Genomic DNA, 22,828 nt, shown 5'->3' on the forward strand with positions numbered 1-22,828 from the left:
ATGCGACGTATAAGGATGAAAAACACTTTGAATATTAATCCAAAGACATACATTTAACTGTTTCTAAATTAATATACTAACTAGATTTTGATCCGCGCTTAGAAAGCGCGGATTTATTTTTTGAATTTAATAATTTTTAATATAAACTTTTATATAAGATAGTTTATAAGTTTGGCCATATTATTCAGAACCGAATAATCATCCCATACCAAATTGAAAAAATGAAACCAAATCTGAACCAAAATTTATAAATAACCGAACATATCATATATCTCTAGAACCAAGATAAATAGATATATGAATTTTTAAAATACAAATTATATACCTACAAATATTAATTACATGTAATTTCTAAATAACCAAATATCTTAAATATACTATTTATAAGCTGAATTATTCAATAAAAACAAATTACTCAAACATTTTTTCAAATATTAAAAAAATTATCTTAATAAGTCCTCAATATTCAGTCTAATTTTCCAAAGGAACCAAAACACCAATAACTGGTATCTACAGTCAAACCAGTAAATGCAGTCACCGTGTATAATCTAGTTTCAATTAATAAAAAATCCATTATTTAAAATCCTTTAAAATCTAAAACTTCTATTAACTCGTGAATCTATACCAGATGACATGGTAAAAATCTAAAATAACATGATAATATTTTTTAAAATTTGATTAAATTTCTCATATAAATTTTACTAAGATATAAAATTGAATAAACTACATTGTTTTTATGTTATACATTCTAGTTTATAGGTTTTATAATGACTATTTTAAGATTAAATTTTCGAGTTTTAGAAATAAAATTATTATTAAGTTGAGTATAGTTGAGTTAACTATAAATGTTAAAAATAAATAAAATATTTTCTTTAAACATAAAAACATTCTAAAATGCTATAATTTCCTGAGAAAATATTTATACAAATCCTTTCCCCTAATAAACCCAGTTGTAAAAGATTTTCATCACAAAAATAACTTAGAAATGTTTTCAAAGAAAAAACTATAATTTTGAAATATAATTAAGCTTTTTGTTGTATTGTGAAGTTAGTATCGTAATTGGAAGTTAATATGTTTTGACCGTCGAATGGTATCATGTTTTTAACTTTCTGTTAACCGTACTTGCATCATGTTTTTATGTTAGTTTGAGTCATAAAACATTTAATATGAATTAAAAATATGGTATTGTTCAGATTTTAGTTACCAATAAATCTAAATGTTTTTATAGTAACTGTTGTTGTTAAAAAAAAATGATCGTGAGTTGTATGATTATTAAATCAGTTATAAAATAATCTGTTTTTTTTTAAATAGGTATAGTGGTACGAAAGTAATATTCCAAAAAAAAAATAGAGACAAAATATAGCAATGATTATGAATTAATAATATTGATGTATAAATCTTTGGTATATCATAGTAAATTGAGTAATAAATAAAAGCATTGATTATTTTATAGTTAGGAAAATATAAGGTAATTGATTATTGTATAATTAGAGAAATATAAGGTGAGACCAAAAAAATAGTAAAGTCTAGTAAATAGGTCCAACAACCTTTCATAAGTAGATTTTTTGGGACTCCTTCTCTTTTAATAGTATAGATATTTAAATATATTATTTTGAAATGATATACATAAATTTGAGATTATGATTAATAATGTTGGGTATTTTAATTTAAGTACAAGTATCCTTAATATGAATGTTGAAATTAAAATGATGTTATATACAAAAAAACAATTATCTATAACTTCTAAGAGTTGTTTGATGTAAATCAAGGAGAAAACACTAAATTTTTTGAAATACAGTAAATAAAATTGGAGAGAACCTCCAAGGAGATTTTATATATGGCTTTTCTTTATATATATATATATAAATAGCATTTTAACATCAGTATAAAAATATCATTAGAATCATTTTGAGTACATTATGTATGTATATATATATATATATTATTTTATGATATTATTAAACTATAAATTTTCATAAGATTTTAAATTATTTTATCAAAATTTTATAAGTTTTACATTGGTTACATTCTGACTAGCAACATTTGTCATGATATTAATTTGTTAAGAAAATAAAATTTATAAATGAAGAAAACCATTATGTGTATTAATTTGTTAAGAAAATAAAATTTATAAATGAAAAAAATTGTTATTCAACATTCAAGCTCTCAAAATTACACAATTGTGTTTATTTGAAAATTGTTTTTTTTTCTGTTGTATGAGATTATAGATGTTATTTGTGTAGATACTCTTTTGTCATGTGATTTCAACCATCAAAGGCAAAATTCTTGCATAAATAGCAAGCGTGTGATTGTTCGTTGACGAATGTGATAGTATAGGAGACACTTCTGTATAAGAGAAGAAAAGGTAATGTTTGAGAGAGATAGCCGTCAATGGCCAGAAAGGAAAAGACTAAATCTCTAGAGAGAAGACACAATAAATTATTATAAACTTAATTTTCATGTGGTGGGGAAAGGTGTTCATTCATTAACCCCATCCAACTGAGGATGCCGGGTTGAAAATTGAATAGTCGGGTGCGGATATTCTGGTTCAGACTTGTATGATGCATTCAAGGATTTTCTTTAATTAATTTGCAAGATAGTACAAGTTAAAATCGTTGTGATGCATATAGTCCATACCAGTTACAACGGTATTGGCATTGGTGTCGTAGAGCTATCAAAGTCTATGTATTGTTCTCGTTCCAAAACTAAGAAGTTGTATATATCAGCTTTCACATATTGAATATAATTTGTTAATTTCTTATTGAATTTGGTTAGAAAGATTGAAAGTATTTGAACATTCGAATATTGACAATATTAAGATTAAGGGTTTTCACATCCTTAAGAATAAACACATATGTATATATATGTATACATATGTATGGCCAGATCTTTGCATCAGCATTAGAGCTTTTATCGAAGTGACTTTATAACTATGTCTTTTCTAGATATTATAGCAACATTATTTATCAATGGAATATTAGAACCAGATGGTCTTATGCATCAAATTATTAGACCATTGTATGCGTATATCTAAATCCGTTAAAGAGTGTCAAAGGACCAGATTAATAAAACATTGCTATAAATCACTGAAAGTAACTATATGTGGTGGTAGGGATCAAATGGTTTCACCCATCAAATTATTTGAAGAATTGTAACGCATATTCAAAAGATTTATGAACTCGACCAAAAACAAATTAAGTTAACGAAGCTAAAAATTCGTCGGAGCTAGTATACGTGGCACTAAGATTTTGTTTAAACTAAAAATGATGTATCCCCAACAATATTGTAGGTTTGAATTCTTCCAAGTATAGTTATGAAAATCATTCCAAAGAAATGTAGTTAATTTATCTTCCATTTACTATTATGATGAATTTTTTTAAAGATTGTTTTACATGATATATATAGTTACTACTCAGTTTACATATGTTTTGTACTTTAAATCGTTTGATTAAATTAAGCAGAACATTTGTTGTAAATTTATTTTTCTATAAAAGTTCGGATAAATAATATTCAATACAAAATATACTTTATAATGTAAAAATATTGGTGAACTTAGAGTTAACCAGTAGTTAAGCAAATCAAGAGAGAAAAATTATGCATCGGGTTCGTTCCACACATCTTTAATATGGATGGTTATTCTTTAAATTGAAATATTTAAAATCTGATTCCAAACCGAAGAAGATCATGGATTTAAAATCCGGAACTTTCCACTTTTAATCAAAAAAAAAAAACAGTTCAAAAAAGGTCCTACAAGGATGAAGTCGAGATACGTTATCCACCACAGTCTAGCACATGCGATTGCCTTAGTTTACACTGGGCTCTACAATTTTGATATTCAGTGCTTCACGTCTATTTGAACTACTGTACTCAAATGCTGTTTTCACCGTTTGATCTCTTGTGTAAATTATGAACCGTTAGATGTAACTATTTCATATCAAAGTGGGTTCGAAACGGACCCATCAAATCATAGATGTCCTGATTCCTAAATAGTTGTAGATAAATCACATCCAAGTAAATACCACAAAACATATATAACGGTTTTAAGAAATATAAATACCACATGTTTATTTTCATTTGTTTCCAGAATACCACAAAATATAAATGTTGGAGGTTTCAACTCTCAATGAAAGCAAATCTAATCATATGTGGAAGCTATCTTAGTCTAATAGTTAAGGTTTATAGTTTTTTTACACCCAAATATGAAATTCAAATCTCAGACTATTTAATTTTTTACCGATTATAGGATGCAAGCTTTCGGGAGTTCCGGAGTATTATAAAAAAGTCATTTGTTGTAGTTATCTGTTGTGGAAACAGTTTGTCGATCAAAAATGTCGTACATGAAATGTTTAGAGGAAATCTTCATCGTGGAATCATGCATTATTAGTGGAGCTGTTCATTAATATATCATATGTTGACCATCATATATTATATGATGATATAATATGTGTTATTTAGTGTTAAAGAAATAGTGAAGGTCGGGCCTCAACCCTCACGTGATTTGGGCAGAAAATGGGAAAGCCCATAAAATTTATTTAGGTTTGGATTGTTCTTTTCTGATATCGTTTTTTTTAAAACTATATTATGCTTGAATATTATAAATTTATGTGTGAGTTTTGAGTTGGGTCTTTCTGAGTCTTGAAAAGTTCGGTTATGATGTATATGAACCAAAAATATCTAAATAATAAATGTATCTGAAACGGGTTTGGATATTTGTACCAAAAATAACCATATTACCTGATTCGGTCCAGATATTTTGAATACAATTAGTTATATTACGACTCATCTAAAATATATAACACTAATTATGAAAGACAAATATCAATGTATAAAAATGTAAAAACCAATATTGGCGAGGGTGCACAGATCAGTCTCTAGTCTTTTTTTTTGTAACACTCAATCTCTAATCTATATATTATTAAAATTAATAATTTTTGGTATTGTTTGGAAACATATATAACGGTATAAAAGATAATTATTTAGAAATATGAATAACAGTATAAAAAAAGAACTATACTATTCTTTTAGTAATTTCATTAATATAATTACATCAGTTATCTTTTTATATTTCACTCAGTTTAACAATTTTATTAATTATATTATCTTAACAATACACAATAATGTACATACATTATGTTATTTTAACATTCAATTTCTAAACTAGTTGAGGTGAGTTCGTAAAAATTAGATTTAAAAGGGTTCTGAAAAAGAGAGTTTTTTTATATTTTGAGAACATAATTTTTAACTTGATACTTTGAGATATTATTAAAATGTACGTCAATTATTGATGCTACATTATATTTATCGACCGCCGACGAAATGTTGCCTTGTTTTCCTTCAAGATTCCTTTTATTAGTTATTTATTAATTTGTGGAAAGCCATGGATGAGGTAACAAATATAATTTTATTTTATTTCTTATAATGATGGACATAATACTTTAATAAGATTTGTAAATTATTAATAAGTTGACATAAATTCTCCAGATTAGTTTAATTTCTAACAATGTATGTCTTTTGGTTTTCCGAAAACTGATGAGTCTTTTTATTCTGAATAATCGATAATATTTTCAAACCATTCCAGTTAAAACATATTTTCATATTTTAATTGGTACATGAAATGATTTAAGAAAAAAAATGAATCTTTTTAAACAATAATTTCGGTTTCTAAATAACTTATGCATTCCATCCAACTATTTAAATTAATAGTTTGAATTAAAATCTATTAACTTTTGTTAATTAATTTTAGAACGACAGTTATTCGTTTGATAAACCAATTATATTTACTCATTTAGATATTCTAGTCTTCTAGACATATATAGTTACTATTGTAAGTCAAGTAATATTATAAGGTAAAGGGAGAAAAGGTACAACTTGTAGTATTTTAGTGCACATGAGTAAATTAAATATGCTTATAACCAATAATGACGGAGAATCATTGAGTGTTTTATGTCTGGCACAAATATTAAACTGGTTCAAACTTAGTTAAACACACTTCAGAAGTGATTAAATATTCTGTTGAATGAATATAAAATTGAGTTGTTATGTTTTCTTACCTTTAGTCATTGAGACGATTTTTAAAAAACTTTGTCTCCTGATTAAAAAACAATTATATGTTTACATATGTAAATATGTTTGTAAAGTACTTTAGTCGGAATAATCGTGAAGAAACTTTTAATATAAAGTGAAGGTAATTGTGATATTTCTTTTAACAAGATTGGAAATTTTTCTATTTTTGCTAAGTGAATAATAGTACATTTCCTGAACAACGAAAATAGTAATCGCATTAAATTATTCATGAAACTTTCTTATTTTTCCATATAAAAACCAGCGAATGTTTTACGTGGAAGAGATTCTTACATGTAGAAGAATTTAGTGATTTGCAAAAAATATTAGTATGTAGAAGAATTAGACGCGCCACACATTTATTACAAAATCATAAATGCGAAATATAATACTAGCTGTAAACAACGTTCTAAATAAATTTCGAACCCAATGTTCCCTTAATACACAAATATATCATTTACAGATAAATATATAGACGCCGAGTTTAAACGTTTTTTCCCAAACAGAAGGTAGCGTGTGGTTCGTAAATAAACCCTTAAGAAGAAACTAAAACCTTTATATTCAGTTTTAATGTGCGCACAGTCACATCCTTTTCATAGTCTTAATAGTATTATCTTTACTTATATTCGTTTTCATAAGTTACTGAAAAATGTAACTTTTATATCATGCCAACAACCACGTAAAACCTTTATATTCAGTTTTTTTTTAGAAAGATATTCAGTTTTTTAATTATCTAAATATCTCTATTAAATACTCTTTTCGTTTCAAAAAGATAGATATTTTAGAAAAAAATTTTGTTTCACAAAATAGATATTTTGTGTGTATTTTATGCAAAAATTGTAAATTTTTTTTTTTAAAAAAATTAATTTTATTGAATTACTATTAGTCAAAATATATAAAAATTAAAAATTACAGAAAACTATACATTTATTATAGTGATTTAATGTGTTTTCTTAATATCTATGGAAAAAAACTAGAAAATATATTTTTATGAAACGGAAGAAGATAAGAACAGTAAATTATATTTTTGAAAAATTAAGAGACTTTGGGTTAGACTGATACATTTTCTTAGACAAAACACAAACAATATCATTTATAAGATTTTAATCACTAGACTAATTCTTCACTATTTATGACTTATAACTTAAAAAGTTTTAATGTTACAAAAAAGTGATAAAAAAAGATTTACCATTTTTTTTTGATTAAAAATATTATGTGTTTAAAACTCAAAATATTTTTGTCTTAAATCAGAATATATAAAAAAAATTAAAATAATTATGCGATGTCTGCCAAGCACTTTTACATAATCGTATCGTTTATTCCATTGGGAAAATTCAATCATATTATTTTTTCTTATAATTTCATGTTGTATATTTGTTAATTTCGACTTTCATTGATTAGCTATTGTATGTACATTGGACAATTTATCTTGATTTTTTTTTACCATCGACTTAATTACAACTAGATCTCGATCAGCGCAACCGCACAAGTTTTTGTTTTCATTTATTTTTATATAAACATTTTGTTTTCAATTCTAAATTGGTAGATGTTATAATATGTATGTGTCTATCAATTTTTAAAACGTAATAAATTTACAGTATATTTTTTTCATTGAATAGATTGTTTCAAGCTTTCACATGTTTTTGTATCTTCTTATATATATATATATATATTTTTTTTTTTTTGGATTATTATTTCATTATTAAAATCATAAATATATATATAAAGATTAGTAAAATATTGTTTTATTATCATATTTAAAGATATTGCAAAATTTCACAAATTTAGAAAAAAATTTAAAAATTAAACTTTTCGCTTCATTGATTTATATTATCGAGTAAATAATTAAACATTTAGTTTTTGTTTAATTTTTAAAATAAACTATTTAGTTTTAATTTTGTTTTCATTGGTTTAAGGTAGTAAAGATTAATCATTGTTAGATAATATGATTTTTGTTATTTAAAAAAAATCTTTATAATATTTTAAAAGTTAACATCGACAAATATTTAAATAATTAGCATATGGAAGTATAATATTACAATATTAAATTATATCTATTTAATTTATAATATTTATAAATTCAATGAATCATCTATTGTTTAAATTCAATTATTGATAGCCTAATAAAAAATTTTGGTAGGCCTAAAATTTAAATGATAAGATTAGATAGAGATTAAATTTAACATGACTTTCTATGAATAGGTTCATTAAGTCTATTTTAAAAAAAAAAAAATCACACATGAATCAAGGTTGTGACTTCTGTTTTAATATATAAGATAACCATTTTTGATCATTTATTCATTGTTCGCAACAACAAAAAAAAACTACAGTTTACCATAGAAATAAATAAAACCTAACAATAACATTTCCTTGGACACAAAACTTAAATGAACATATATATGATACAAGAACCAAAATAAAAATTGAAAAATGTAACTAATTACCCGAAATCGTTAATTCTACTGGCAAACTTATCCCTGAGTATATAAGTGCCGAAAAAATATTTAGCAACCGGTTCTTATTTGATTATTTCTAATCCAAAAAATATTATAGACTTCGGAACTTCTTTTTTCTTAGCAACACTTCGGAACTTCTTACAATAAGAAAAAATGTAGCTAATTTGACTCGTGTAAACTTCAACGTACCAAAACAAAAACCCTTTTGTTTATATTCCCCAAATCCTCCTCTCCTTTTCTCATCTTCTCACTTCAAACTCTCTCTATCTCTCTCTCACCTCATCTTAAGATTTCTCTGAAAGCTGACTACAAAGCCTTTTCTAAAAACAAACAAGACGATCCTTCTCTAATTGATATTTTATTTATATATAAAATTTTAAAAATGGGAAGACATTCATGCTGTTACAAACAGAAGCTGAGGAAAGGACTTTGGTCTCCTGAAGAAGACGAGAAGCTTCTTAGGTACATCACTAAGTACGGCCATGGCTGCTGGAGCTCTGTCCCTAAACAAGCTGGTAATTTAATTTCTCTTTGCTTTCATCCAATTATTACTTTGTTGTGCTTGATTAAATACTCCTTCCTAATTCTTGAATTATCATTTTTTTATTAATTTTTTTTAGGTTTGCAGAGATGTGGAAAGAGCTGTAGATTAAGATGGATAAACTATCTAAGACCAGATTTGAAGCGAGGAGCATTTTCACAGGATGAAGAAAACCTTATTATTGAACTTCATGCCGTTCTTGGCAACAGGTAAAGAACCCCGTGCTGTTTCTCTGATCCTTATGCGGCATGTAAGTGTATTTATATATGTAACCCATGTTGCTTTGGTCTTGGTTTAGGTGGTCTCAGATTGCTGCACAGCTTCCTGGTAGAACCGACAATGAAATCAAGAATCTATGGAACTCTTCCTTAAAGAAGAAACTGAGGCTGAGAGGAATTGATCCGGTTACACACAAGCTCTTAACCGAAATTGAAACCGGTACAGATGACAATACCACACCGGTTGAGAAGTGTCAAACGACCTACCTCATTGAGACAGAAGGCTCCTCTAGTACCACCACTGGCAGTACTAACCACAACAACAGCAACACCGATCATCTTTATACCGGAAATTTTGGTTTCCAACGGTTAAGTCTTGAGACTGGTTCAAGAATACAAACCGGCATCTGGATTCCCCAAACCGGGAGAAATCATCATGTTGATACCGTACCTAGTGCAGTGGTGCTACCCGGTTCAATGTTCTCATCTGGCTTAACCGATTCAACAACCGGTTACAGATCATCCAATCTCGGTTTAATTGAATTGGATAACTCATTCTCGACCGGGCCAATGGTTACAGAGCAGCAACTTCAAGAGAGTAACTACAACAATTCGACATTCTTTGGAACTGGGAATCTGAATTGGGGATTAACCATGGAAGAAAATCAATTTACAATATCGAATAATTCGTTACAGAATCACTCAAACTCGTCGTTGTATAGTGAAATCAAGTCCGAGACCAATTTTTTCGGTACGGAGGCTGCAAATGTTGGTATGTGGCCATGTAACCAGCTCCAGCCTCAGCAACATGCATATGGCCATATTTAAAATCTTCTTGTATATTATAAGGTGTGTGGATCTTCTTTTTCTTCTTCAAGTTATTTTTCTTTATTCCAAATATCGAGTTTTATTTATAATGGTTTGTGTATATAAAGTTTGTGTTATATTCATTTAATCTAAGGGTGTTGTTCTTACATTTTCTTTTATTTGATGTACTTTGTGAAGCATAGTTTTCTGGACTTTGAGATTTTGTTTGTCTATTCTTGCTGGATCAATGACATTTATTTCTTAATTTCTTGTTCATTTTATATACCCATTACATCAAATTTATTACACACACATATATATGGTCAATAATCAACAGAACGTTACTTCAAATTATTTGGTAATCCTTTTTCAGTAACTGAAGTTTTGGAGTTACCAGATTATCTATTACTCTCTCCGTTTAGGTATGCATTGACAATTTCACACAAGTACTAGTTAGATGGTCAATTACACTACACTAGTAAACTGACACCTGAAATTAAGAACAGAATATTACTTGATGAAACAAATGGAATAAGAAACAAGAACGACGATAATGATCTCTTATAGCATCTCTAATCCACATTGATATTTATTTCTATTATAACATTTACAGTTAAAATCACTCTATCTCATTTCTATTTCTTCTTTTAAAATAAAGATTTTTTCTATTTATAGAGAAAGAAATTGAATTTCTCTATATTTTACTCTATATTTGGAGATTGATATTTTACAGAAATACATTGAAGAAAATCTCATTTTAAGTTCCTCTATTTTATAGGAAAAGATAACAAAAATATATTGGAGATATTCTTAGAATATTGATGAAACTGTGGGATTAATATTGGCAATTGGGATTGAATGATATTATGGTATTATGTACTTTTCTAAGACCTTTTTATATGTAGATAAACAAAGCATTTATTCTATTGACTATTGTAACATTTTTTTAGGTGAAGCTTCTTAAAAAAGACTAGTGTATCTTTATATAGGGACAGCTTTATTACTTTCATCTTTTTCTTACTTTAAATTTAGTTTCATTTTCAATGAACTTAAGGAATAGCTCCTACTTTTAGTTGTCTTTTTCAATTCTAAAAATATTAACTGATATATATTATCGGTCTCTTAAATAGACAACTTTTAGTTTCTACTTACTTCAACTAGTTTTTCTTGCTTTTGGTCTAAGTTTTTTTTTTGTTTTGAGAAAAGCTTTTGGTCTAAGTTGTTTGTTTTTAGTTCACTTTAAGAGAACATTAAACTAAAGTTGCATTCGTAAAAACGGATGTGTAATAAACTTATGCCTAGATACTTGTTTATCTGGTTTATTAGTTGTTGAAACTATATATTTTAGAGTAAATTAGCTAAATATACTAACAAAGGTGGGATATCATTGAATGGGGGGAAAATGGTAATGTTGGGGGGAAGAAAATTGGAGGGATATAGGGTATGGAGTGCAAATAGGGGAAAAGTGGTGTGTAGGGAGTACAAATTCTCTATATTTTAATGTGAATTCGGATAGTCGGTAAGGAGAAACGATCTAAAAAACTATAAGGACCAAAGACGTATACGTATTCATATACCAAGTTGAAGATTCCGTCTAAAACTACATCAATATTTCTATTGTTCATCTTTACTCTTTGGGATTATGATCATCTCCGTCTTGCTGCTGTCTACATGAGCGATTCAAACCACAGCCAGGCGGTATGGTGGTGACCGAAACAAATACGAAGGAAGAGTTGGAGGCAATAATCTTGTGAGCAGGAAAAAATATCAATAATTGTATGAAAAATGAAGAAATATATCACGTAGGTTCTGACTCGTTTAGTTTTAGAGGGATCGTGGGACTATTTGAAAGGAGAAACTATAAAAGCATAAAGTAAAACAGTACTATAAAAGATTTTTCCACTGATAATCTTAAGTGGGAAGTTCTTCTACGTTTAGACGATATCAAATCTGTTTATATTTTTCCTACTAAAATAGAAACGGTTTAGAGAACTAAGAGTCTATAAGAACATTTCATCAATAGATTTCCACTTTTCTCATTATTACTAGTTTAGCTTTTATTTTGTAAAGTTTATTATTTATTTAATTTGTAACAAAGTATCATTATTATAATTACAAGATATAACCTAATAATGATGTTCTAAGAGTAATTGTTTTTATTCTATTTTATTTTTGATTAGATTTTTTTTTGTCACGATTTTGTTTTTGATTAGATAGTTTTCATTAAATCGGTGAAAACTTTAAAATACTTGTTTCTTACAACAACTATCTTGGTTGGGTGAAAACATACATCTTCAAACCCAGAAAAAAACACAAACAATCAAAGTTTAAATTATTATTTTCAGATTAATTTTAAAATTTTCGGGTGCTTTGTAATAGATTTAGGTGGATTTTAATTCAGTTGGGTTTGAATTGATTTATACATAATTTAATTAATATTAGCTTCACTAAATTGGGCTTGGCCCACTAAATTCAATCTCAGTGGCTTGTTTATTTGGCGTTCAACTCTAGCAAGGGATATGCCACATCAATATGGTTGACAATCATTTAACGGCAATGAAGTTTTACGCAAGATTTACAGTTTCTTCGTGGTCGCAAGTTAAGTTTTCGATATCTTGATGTGGTTTTCAGACATAAGCTTTAACCTAGTGTACAAGTACCTTCTTCTTTTTTTGGTCAAAAGTGTACAAGTACATATATTTATTTTCCAACACAACAATGAATCTTTACAAACCAATAAATTAAATAGCGTGTTATGGCTATTTATTCGAGCTTATAATCCTTTCCGATTTCTGAATTAAGATTTTAAGATGTAGTAGTATGACTTATGATCTTCTTTCTATTGACTTGTTTTGGGTTATGAAATTAGCTATAGCTATCGTTTTCTCCCACGAGATTAGTTTAACAGATTTTGCGGCAACTTAAATGTCCTTTTCAACTGTAAAATGCTACTCTATATTATACTCTCTATACATATGTGTATAACAGTATATGTAAATTTATAATAATATTATCAATAGCCGTCAAATTGTCTTTGTCATCTAAAAGTAATTCTTAGGGCATCTCCAACCCTACTCCATTTTTGACTCCAAACTCAATTATGGAGTAAAATCTTCTCCAACCCCACTCCATATTCAACTCCAAAATGGAGTAATAGCTAGGGTTACTCCATTTATGGAGTAATCTTACTCATTACTCCATTTTGGAGTTGAACTTTTTATATTTATGAAATGGTCCTTTTGATTTTTAATGTTTTTATTTCATACTTAAAATAACATAATAACATAAAAAAATAATACTCCACAAAAGATTACTACTTTATAGTTTACAGAAAATATGCATAAACTCATAAAAGTCAAAACTAAAAATAAAAAAATATAAAATAAATATAATGTAATATAAATAAGTAATTTAATAATTAATTCGGTAAATTGTTTTTGAAACTACCAAAAGCAGTGAAGTATTATTCAAACAGAATAGATGAGTTTTTTAATTTTGTGGGTCAAAATTTTGATTGATAACATTTGTACTTATTGAACTTGATATATGCACAAACAAATAATAGGACCCAATACATAATTCAAATTACAAAACAAAACTTTATTTTTTCTTTATGTTCTTTTAATGCATAAAAATATTTTTGAATTAGAAAAATTGCATATGATAAAATCTGCACGAATTGAAATTGGAAGATAATCTCTAGTTGTATTTTTAATGATAAATATTTAATTTAAATAAAATATATTATTATAGAAATTTTGTAAACATAAAATAGTTGGGTTAATTGTTAATTTTTTATAAGTTGAAGGTGCTAATAACAATTATCAACTAAATGAAAAAAAAATCCTTTTGTTTGGAGTAAAAAATAGAGTAATACATTGGAGTAAAATCCAACTCTATTTTAGAGTTACACCATTTTGGAGTAAAATTTGGAGTAATACATTGGAGATGCTCTTAATACCGTCGTGGGAAGCGTTGATTGGTTTGCCTTCAATATAAATTTCATATTTCATTTGGGTCTGTCTCACCTACCATTAATTACTTTACTTTTAATATTTTAGTGATAACGTTCTTTGCATATTTGCAACATATATTAATATTGCTTCTCACTAATTTATGCTTCCGTTCTATGTATCGAGCCAGGAGATGAAAATAGTTTGTTGACACTTTGGCTTTTTCCTATGCTTTTAAAACCCATATATTTGGCATGACCATTACCACAGACTTTTAAATTATGATTAAGGCAGTTCCTTTAAATGTAGCCTGAAATTGTAATAGTGGTTATAATGGATAAAGAAGTGAAAAGACTTGATATTACAAACAGAATAACAACAGAAAGAAAATGCAATCATTAAGTAAACAATTCAAAAAAAAAATTGACAAAATTTGCAATTCTAAATGTTACATTTAGGAATTGCAAAAGTTCATATTTATTTGTTATTTAGCTAACGGTATTTCACATTATGTTGATTTAAATTCTGATTATATATGATTGTGTAATCATTTAAAACATGCAACACTGAAGAGCCGATTTAAAAAGAGACTACTGCTATAAGTATCAGAACCTGTAAATCTAGTTTTTAAGTACTTGCAAAATCTTTCAGTGTACAATTGTCCGAACAGCATCCCGTGGATTTTCCAGTAGAATCAATCATTGGTTGATTAATGACACGTGTGAGGTAATCAAAACCGTCCACTCGCCCTCGCAAAGAAAGCCGGCTTTAGAATAAATTGAGGTAAGAACTCTCTCTCCTTTTCTAGTGAGAGAATTTTCTCTCTAATCCTCTAACCTTCTTATCAAATTTCATCTTTCAGAAGGTTATGAGTTGATTTAAGGGAGAGAGAGTCCGTTGTTTTTGTGTACCGGTTTCGGTGTTTCCGACCGGTCTTGGACTCCGGCGTTGCATCAGCTCTTCCGATGAACGTCCGGCTTTGCTTCTGGGAAGCGGTGGCTTCCATAGCACCGTCTTCGCCGGCTTTTGTCTCCGGGAGGTGATGGTTTTCTCAACATCGCTTTCGCCGGCTCTCTTCCGGGGTTTTCCCGATATCTCGATCTGCGATTTCGGGCTTATCTGTTTCCTGCCTCTCGTTCTGATACTCTGATGGTTTCTTCATCCCCAATCGTTTGGGTTGTTGCATCTTCAAGCTTAGATAGATCAATAAAGATGTCTGTTGTTCCTTGCAAGTAAGTCGGAGGTTTGAAGATCGATTGTAGGCGGTTGAACTCTTCGTCGATTCGTAGATCTGCCACATCTGACTTCGCGGCTCGAGCTTTGGCCTTGACTGTTCTGGTTGAACGGTTCGTCTCGAGTTCGTCTTCGCCGTCGATGGTGATCCGTCATGTCTCCTTGCTGGCTCCGGGAGAAGATTGAAGGCTCTCGTCAGGACGCGTGTTCATTGGTCGCCGGGCGACCGGACACGTGGTGGGGTGAGTCGGATTTCTTCTTCAACGGGTTTTCCCTTTGGGCTTGCGGTCCAAAGTTGTATTGTACAGTGGCCCAGTTTGTTCTTTTGGGCTTTTGTTTCAATGTTGTATCGGGCTTAATTTGTCCCTTTTGTTCTTTGACCCAATAATAAAATTCAAGATGACAAAAAAAAAAAAAATTGAGGTCTTCAAAGCATTTATTTTCAGAAGTTTTATTTCATTTTTTGTTTTTTTTTTGGATTTGTACAAGAGAAATTTAGAACTATAACCATAAAATATTAATTATTACATGACCAATTCTAAAGACTCCAATATTTTCTATATAATATGAAATACTTTTTTTAAAAAAACAGACAGTATTCATATATAAAAAAATATTTATCTCTTCAGTTTTAATTACTTTTGATTTCTTAAAATAATAATCATAATTTATAACTAAATTTGAAAATATTTCAAAATTTTTATATTGAAAAATGTATTGTACTTCTTTTTTTACAACAAATGTATTGTACTTTATATATTGATGTGGTTAGTAGAATAACACATAATTTTGGTATATTTTGATGTATATATAATTATAAATCATTATATCTAAATGAAAAATTCTCCCTGCAAACGACGCTTAGCTTCTTACTTTATCAATACTCATAATATATCAAGTATATGAACCCGTCAAATATAATGGTATATACGTCACACAATTAAAAAGTAACATAACGTAACGTGTATATAGCTTCATATTTGTATACAATTTCTTTATGAGAAAAAAAAAACATCCGGAAAAGAATTTAATTTTTGTTGTTGAATATCAACAAACCCTTTTTTTTTAACAAGTACATACCAATTAACTAAATTCTCTCTTATTTTACAAAAAAAAAAACTAAATTCTCTCTTGTATTGCGTGCAAACTAGAAAAATTCAAACTAGAAATACAACAGTAAAAATGGCAACTTGAAAGTAAAACCATCACCAATGTATTTTGATATATTTTCTTCTAGAATAGAAAATCTCTATAATAAAGATGTGTTTTCTCTAATATGTTCTTATATAATAGCAATATTCATAATATAGAGCAAAAAAAACTATTTTTTCTCTTAAATAGGAAAAAAATAATAATCTCTTTTCTAAGAGAAGAGAGAGCAACGTTGGAGTGAAATTGATTCTAAATACATTCTAAAGGTAAAAATATCAATGAGTTGAAAATACTCTAAAACTGCAATAAATGACTATAGATCTAGTAAACATCTTAAAGAAAATAACAACTTAATTTTTCAAAAAAAAAGAACAACTTAAGATTTTGGTATATGATAAGATGCTTTGGACGGCCTAGTCGTGCAGACTGGTTTTAGTTCTATCTCTTGTCCAGGTGTTACGTGTAATAAGACGGTTGGTTTGCCTAGTAGCTGGTCAACCTCACTTAGATCAGCAGGGACGATTTCTAATTCTTTAAGTTACTGTTTAATACTCCTAATCTAATCTGGTTTTAATCAATGAATTTATTGCTAATCTGGAAGCTCCCACCAAACGGATATCCCTTAAATGCCTTAAGTTACATGTTTATCCTCGCAGTGATCGGTCTCTGCATGAGGGATGTGTGCCAAGTGGAAATTGGCATTAGATTGTTACCTTTTTAGGTTAGAAAATATATTTAGTTGCGCAAAAAATGAAAATGGTGAAGCATTTTTCTTTATGTTCGATCTCAGATATAGACATATACCACCAATTTCCTAGCTTTAAAAACAAATTAAACCAAATAGATATTGTATAAGAACTTATGAATATAGCTCAAAGAAAAGTAGTGCATAGAGTTTTATCATCAACAAGCATTAATTTAAAAGAAAAGAAAAAACATTTACTTATATTTTCTTACAGTCAGCAAGAACTTATAAAAAAAATGCCATCATAGTTACATATAGATAATGCCATCGTTATCCTACACACATCTCCATATTTTCAGAACAAATGGCACATTCTTGAGTCTATATATTTGTATATCATAAACTATTATTATTACGTTATTCAAAAGGCTCATTAAATATTATTGATCGTATGTATATAAGGTTTCTCCATGTTGTTATCTTGTATAATCAAAACACAACTTAACCAACAGAATAATCAAAATCTGAAGCTAAAAACAGATACACCATCATATTACTGAAAATATACGTATAAATACATTTATTATTCATATATACACAAAACACATTTAATCCGTAACGTTATTATGGCGTTTGATGAAGATATGAAAATGTCGTCTTTCCTTAGAGAAGAAGAAGAAGAAGATCACCATTCGCTATCGAGGCTCTCCGTCTGTTATAACCACGACGGCGATGAAGCCGACGTAGAGCCGTCCGACTCCGACGAAAAACATGTCGGAGGAGGAGAGAAAGCCATGGAGCAGCAGCTAGAGTTTTCAGATTCCGACAAAGGGTCAACCGGTTGTCAGTCACTTCCGGCGACGCCACCGAGACGGAGAAGGCGGCGAGGTTCGACGCTGAGCTCGCCGGTGTCCGGAGATAAAGCTTACGCGAGCGAGAACGAAGCGCGAAAGAAGAAACAAGAGAGTAACAACGATCCTAGGAGAAGGAGGAAGTTGCGACCGGAGTATCCACCGTGGGTGGACAGTATGCGGAGAAACTACGTGGAGGAACAGAGCGGATACGGCGGAGGAGTGGTGGTGGTGACGAGGCCTATAGGAGGAGGAAGGCCATTGTGTATGGATTTGGGGGAAGTCAAAGCTTGTAAAGATTTAGGATTTGAGCTTGAACCGGGTCGGGTCTCGTATTCCGGGTCAACGATGGATACTAGTAGCGGCGGCAACTCTCCCGTCTCCTCCAGCCACCGTATCTCTAGTCCCGGTTAGTCCAACAATCCACTTTTAAATAAAAATTATCTTCAAATCTTCTACTCCCTCTTTATTTTACTATTTAACATTTTTAAATTACACACACAAAACTTAAAAATATTTTTTTTCTAAATAAAAACATAACTAATATATTTCAGTTAATAATAAAATAAAATGTACAAATGGGAATTATTAGAAAACACTTAATAATAATAAATAATAATAAATATGGAGAGAAATGATTTTTGAAAATTTCACATTGTCAAAAATTAATTCATTTGATATTTGTCCAGGGGATGATCCAAACAAAGTGAAAGCTAGGCTGAAGGCATGGGCGCACGCTGTGGCTTTTGTGTCTACCACTCATCATCAACGTCCTCCTAATTCTTTTTGATCGTTAATACAAGAGTAAATTAGCTAAATATACTAACAAAGGTGGGATATCATTGAATGGGGGGAAAATGGTAATGTTGGGGGGAAGAAAATTGGAGGGATATAGAGTATGGAGTGCAAATAGGAGAAAAGTGGTGTGTAGAGAGTACAAATTCTCTTAATACAATCTTATATCGATTTTTTCACATGAAAAAAGAAACAAAAAGTTGCATGCATTTTCGAGTTGCGTTTTGAAACTTTTTGTTTGCGTTTTTTGTTTTTTTCTGTCATTTTACGGATTGGTTTTTTTCTCTGTGTCGACGATGGGATTTGTCGATTGATATGGCCATAAGCCAAAAGTATAGAAAAAGATTGTGTAATATTACGAATGAAACTACTAAACTTTGTTGATTGATTTTTCCAGCATATTGTAATATTTCAACATTAGTGAAAAATATTACGAATTTATTCTAAAATTAAACTCACTTGTGTACCAAAACAAGAATCGTTTCTACTCCCATAATGGGAGAAGAAAATAATATAAGCTAATATAGTTTGTGTATGAGAGTTTTACGAAGAAACTGAACTTGAAGCCATCACTTGTGGCTCATCATCGAACTGATACTTCTCGTAAACTTGAAGCAAGAGATCACGGCAACGAACGGTGGCTCCAAGCTTGATACAAGCCAAGAAAGCCCCTGATAATTTACGGTGAAGACTATAAGCCTCATCAGGCGGTGGTGTGAGTCTATGTTTCAACATGGTTGCTCCTAAATTTGAGACGCTCGAAGTAATGTTGTTGGTTCTGAAAGCGTAGCCACCAGGTTCTGCAAAAGGTAGACCAACAATGAAACCAGCTTGGACATGGGCGTCTAACATCACGTCTGGTTCATCTCCGGTTAAGAACCCGAGTCTCCTCGACATCTCAATCACTCCTTTACTGTCTTTATTAGCACAAGCCATCACCTGCAAAAAACAAGGGTCAACATATAAACCAATGTTCAAGACTAGCAAGTAGCAACTAAGGCATTAACAAACTATTTATTTATTTATTTTTTATGTATTTTACATTTACATTATATATTTTAGTTTTTGTATTTGATTATAAATTATTTTAATGAATTATAAAAATTACATATACAAAAAAATTAAACTAGACAAATTTGTAACGTTATTACTTAATTTAACAGATTTAGACCAAATTTATATCAATTTAGACTGATTTAAACCAATTTTAAATTGGTTGGATAGGATTTTAAGAAAATTGTTCCACCGCATAGACATATTTCTAAAACTTTGATATAAACTGTTCTCACAAGATTCAGTAGTAAAGATCAAGTTTGTTACCATTCGTAGATAGTCATCGACGAACTTCTTGGGGTAATCACGAGCTGCTCCGAAGTCGATAAGATTGATTGTTTTCGTGGGTTCGTCGTATAAGAAGTTTCCCCAGTTAGGATCTGTCTGCATGAAGCGGAAGACAAAGAGTTCTTTCAACGTGAGTTCAAGCATCTTCCTCCCGACATAGTCTCGTGTTTCTTGATCTAACGAGGCTACTTTATCAATGGGGACTCCTGTAAGAAGAATAAGCATGGATTATTAGTTCACCGACAAAGATATGTAAAATCAGAGTAAGGTGAGTTTGCAGTTTACCAGAGATAAGTTCTGTGGTTAGGATTTTTTTGCTTGAAAGCTCGTCTATTACACGAGGAACGTAGAACCCTGGAGTGTCTGAAAGCAAATCACGAAAGTGTTTTTGACTGACTGCTTCAATCTCGTAGTCACACTCTCGTGCCAACTCTTCTTTAGCAACCTGCATAAGAAAGCTTGATCATGAATCTGAAAAAAAACAACAAAAGATTGTTCTGTTCTGTCTTATATAACCGTTCTCACCTTTACAGCTCTGTCGAGAAAGAGTCCCTTTGGAATTAGATTTGTGTAGTTTAATAAGCGTCTGACGTTTTCGATATCACTTTCAATGCTGTTGGCAACTCCAGGGTACTGAATCTTCATTGCTACTTCTAATCCATCTTTAGTAACAGCTCGGTGCACCTAAACCCATTATTACATAAATAGAAGAACAAAACCATTCAACACATTCACAAGGAAAAAGCATCATACACGCACCTGACCAATACTGGCTGCTGCTAGCGGTTCGTAATCAAAGCTAGCCAACTTGGATTGCCAGTTAGGACCTAACTCAGCATCCAAAACTGGATTAAGTTGGCTCCTTGGCATCACATCTGCACCTTGACGCACAAGTTCCAGAGCATTCAAGATCTACAAAAAGAGACCTACTTCACGTCAAATAAGATCAAAACATGAGTGGGAAGAGGAAGTTTTATGCTATTTACCGGGGCAGGAACAAGTGACTCGTCCTGTATACTCAACATTTGGCCTACTTTAAGTGCAGCTCCACGCATTTCACACAACCCAAGAGCCAATCTTTCTGCGTTTTCCTCAGACAGTATAGAAGAGAGCGCAGGTTTATTCCCTTGTGTGGGTGGCGTACCATTCACAAGCCTGTAGGTTGATTCCTTAACAGCTCCCCACGCAAGACCAGCTCCAAGATTGAAAAACCTTTCAAAATTCACATATTTGTTAATGACATCATCTGTTAAGTCCAATGTAATCTCACACGCTCAAGCTTGGTAATTGTAGGAATACTAACCACATAATGGCTTTAATACCATGTTATTAAATTCAAGGTTATTATGTATTTCCAAAGAAAAAAAACAATTGCCAGTAATGAGATTGTTCATAAACTTTTTTATACATTACTTCACTAGTTCTCCAGTGTAATGATTTTGGTTCATTAACATCATCATAATCATAGGAATTTTATGCAAATGTAAGCAAGTAAATGATTTATTAATAGCTTCATCTATTAAGTTCAGAGTTATATGAACTCAGAACTTAAAACTAATTGACATTAAGTAGACTGATCCGATCCCTAACCTTTTAGTATTAGTTCACTACTTTTCCAACTATTCATATGAGATGACTTTCATTCACTAACACGCTTGGGGTGAACAAACAACAACGGGCTTTGATGTCATGAGCTTCCAACTTAAAACTAATCGTTAAAACTAATCGCGAGTAAGTGAATTAGTCTTAACATTTTATATATTAGTTCATTAATTCTCTAACTACCACTACCATTCATTAACATCATCATCATCAAGATTCTAATGTTTACCCATAAGCTCTAGCCATAGGAGTTGATGGAACCTTCCGTTCTCTATGCCTCCTTCTCTTCACCGTAGCTACCTCCAACGGAGTTGATGCTACCTCAGCTCTAACTCCAACCTTAGTCTCTCCATCTCTATCTACAACCCTAACTTCCTCAATAGATTCACTACTCACGATCTTCGAATCAACAATAGTAGGTTTTGCAACAACCTCGGGCGTGATAGGAACCGATACATCATCGGCTTTGCTCGATCCGTCGTCGTCCTTGTCGTCGAAGAATACGACGGACGGTTCCTTGGATCGACGGTTAGAGAGGTTGCGAAGCTTCCCGGAGGTGAGTCCGACCAAGTCCGTGGCGGCGACCAGAGCCTTTTTCCCCAAGGCTTCGAGATCTCCGTTTCTCGCTCTCTGCAGCTCAGGAGACTGGTGGTAGATCTCCTTCGCCACGAGCGATAGGCCGTCGACGAGCCTGCTCAATTGCTTCCACGAACTCATCGCGTGGGAAGTTGTGTGGTGGTTTCGTTGATTTTTGAGACTTTTCTCAGCATTTGGTTTGAATCATTTGGAGAGAAAGTTTTGGTATAAAGAGGCGGTTTGTGATCGTGCGTTGGAACACGAAGGTCGGAGAGACGGAGAAGCGAGGAGGTTTACGTGGGGATACGATAACCAATGAAACAAACTCTCGTCTTCGCAGATTCAAGTTTTCGGCCCAATAAGGTCTTCCTTCATTGTCACCGTATAAGGCCCATTGGGTAATACAAGAGTTCTATGATGGCCTACTCCTTTTCCAATTTTGTTGATTGTTTTTTTTTTTAAAGAAATTTGGTTTTAAACAATATTTTAAATTTACTTTTTTTTTGTTTTAAAAAAAAATATTTTGATTTATTCTGGTATTTTGTAAGCTAACCCCTA

The 22,828-nt window shown here is 30.6% G+C and overlaps 3 protein-coding genes across 4 annotated transcripts; 2 read left to right on the top strand and 1 right to left on the bottom strand.

The window, feature by feature from the left end:
* Nucleotides 1–8,062: 8,062 nt before the first annotated feature.
* Nucleotides 8,063–10,347, top strand: LOC103836804 (transcription factor MYB61). Of its 2 annotated transcripts, XM_009113098.3 has the most exons (4): nt 8,063–9,031; nt 9,137–9,266; nt 9,356–9,754; nt 9,858–9,915. In XM_009113098.3, exons 1-4 carry the CDS (start codon nt 8,899–8,901, stop codon nt 9,913–9,915), a joined length of 720 nt encoding a protein of 239 aa, XP_009111346.1. In that variant the 5' UTR covers nt 8,063–8,898. The 2 variants fall into 2 exon arrangements, with proteins under 2 accessions (XP_009111346.1, XP_009111345.1); XM_009113097.3 differs by having other exon boundaries at nt 8,075–9,031; nt 9,356–10,347.
* Nucleotides 10,348–10,597: 250 nt separating this feature from the next.
* On the top strand, nt 10,598–19,411 carry LOC103836805. Its single transcript, XM_009113099.2, has 4 exons — nt 10,598–14,818; nt 15,692–18,365; nt 18,646–18,749; nt 18,903–19,411. Exons 2-3 carry the CDS (start codon nt 17,732–17,734, stop codon nt 18,744–18,746), a joined length of 735 nt encoding a protein of 244 aa, XP_009111347.1. The 5' UTR covers nt 10,598–14,818; nt 15,692–17,731; the 3' UTR covers nt 18,747–18,749; nt 18,903–19,411.
* LOC103836806 (protein ABC transporter 1, mitochondrial) lies at nt 19,114–22,587 on the bottom strand. The gene is made up of 7 exons (XM_009113100.3): nt 21,924–22,587; nt 21,079–21,304; nt 20,852–21,004; nt 20,618–20,776; nt 20,378–20,537; nt 20,072–20,298; nt 19,114–19,690 (listed from the first exon to the last, which is right to left on the bottom strand). The coding sequence occupies exons 1-7, from the start codon at nt 22,409–22,411 to the stop codon at nt 19,295–19,297; spliced, it is 1,809 nt and encodes a 602-aa protein (XP_009111348.1). The 5' UTR covers nt 22,412–22,587; the 3' UTR covers nt 19,114–19,294.
* Nucleotides 22,588–22,828: the final 241 nt, after the last annotated feature.

The sequence above is a fragment of the Brassica rapa genome, chromosome A09, assembly GCF_000309985.2.
Source record: "Brassica rapa cultivar Chiifu-401-42 chromosome A09, CAAS_Brap_v3.01, whole genome shotgun sequence".
NCBI lineage: Eukaryota > Viridiplantae > Streptophyta > Magnoliopsida > Brassicales > Brassicaceae > Brassica > Brassica rapa.

Coding starts and splice junctions, on each gene's coding strand:
- LOC103836804 (XM_009113097.3), top strand. CDS start 8,899: ATGGGAAGACATTCATGCTGTTACAAACAGAAGCTGAGGAAAGGACTT. Junction 9,032..9,136: donor CTCTGTCCCTAAACAAGCTG/GTAATTTAATTT, acceptor AATTTTTTTTAG/GTTTGCAGAGATGTGGAAAG. Junction 9,267..9,355: donor CATGCCGTTCTTGGCAACAG/GTAAAGAACCCC, acceptor GTCTTGGTTTAG/GTGGTCTCAGATTGCTGCAC.
- LOC103836805 (XM_009113099.2), top strand. CDS start 17,732: ATGGCGTTTGATGAAGATATGAAAATGTCGTCTTTCCTTAGAGAAGAA. Junction 18,366..18,645: donor CCACCGTATCTCTAGTCCCG/GTTAGTCCAACA, acceptor ATATTTGTCCAG/GGGATGATCCAAACAAAGTG.
- LOC103836806 (XM_009113100.3), bottom strand. CDS start 22,411: ATGAGTTCGTGGAAGCAATTGAGCAGGCTCGTCGACGGCCTATCGCTC. Junction 21,305..21,923: donor CCTATGGCTAGAGCTTATGG/GTAAACATTAGA, acceptor GAATTTTGAAAG/GTTTTTCAATCTTGGAGCTG. Junction 19,691..20,071: donor TCGATGACTATCTACGAATG/GTAACAAACTTG, acceptor TGTTTTTTGCAG/GTGATGGCTTGTGCTAATAA.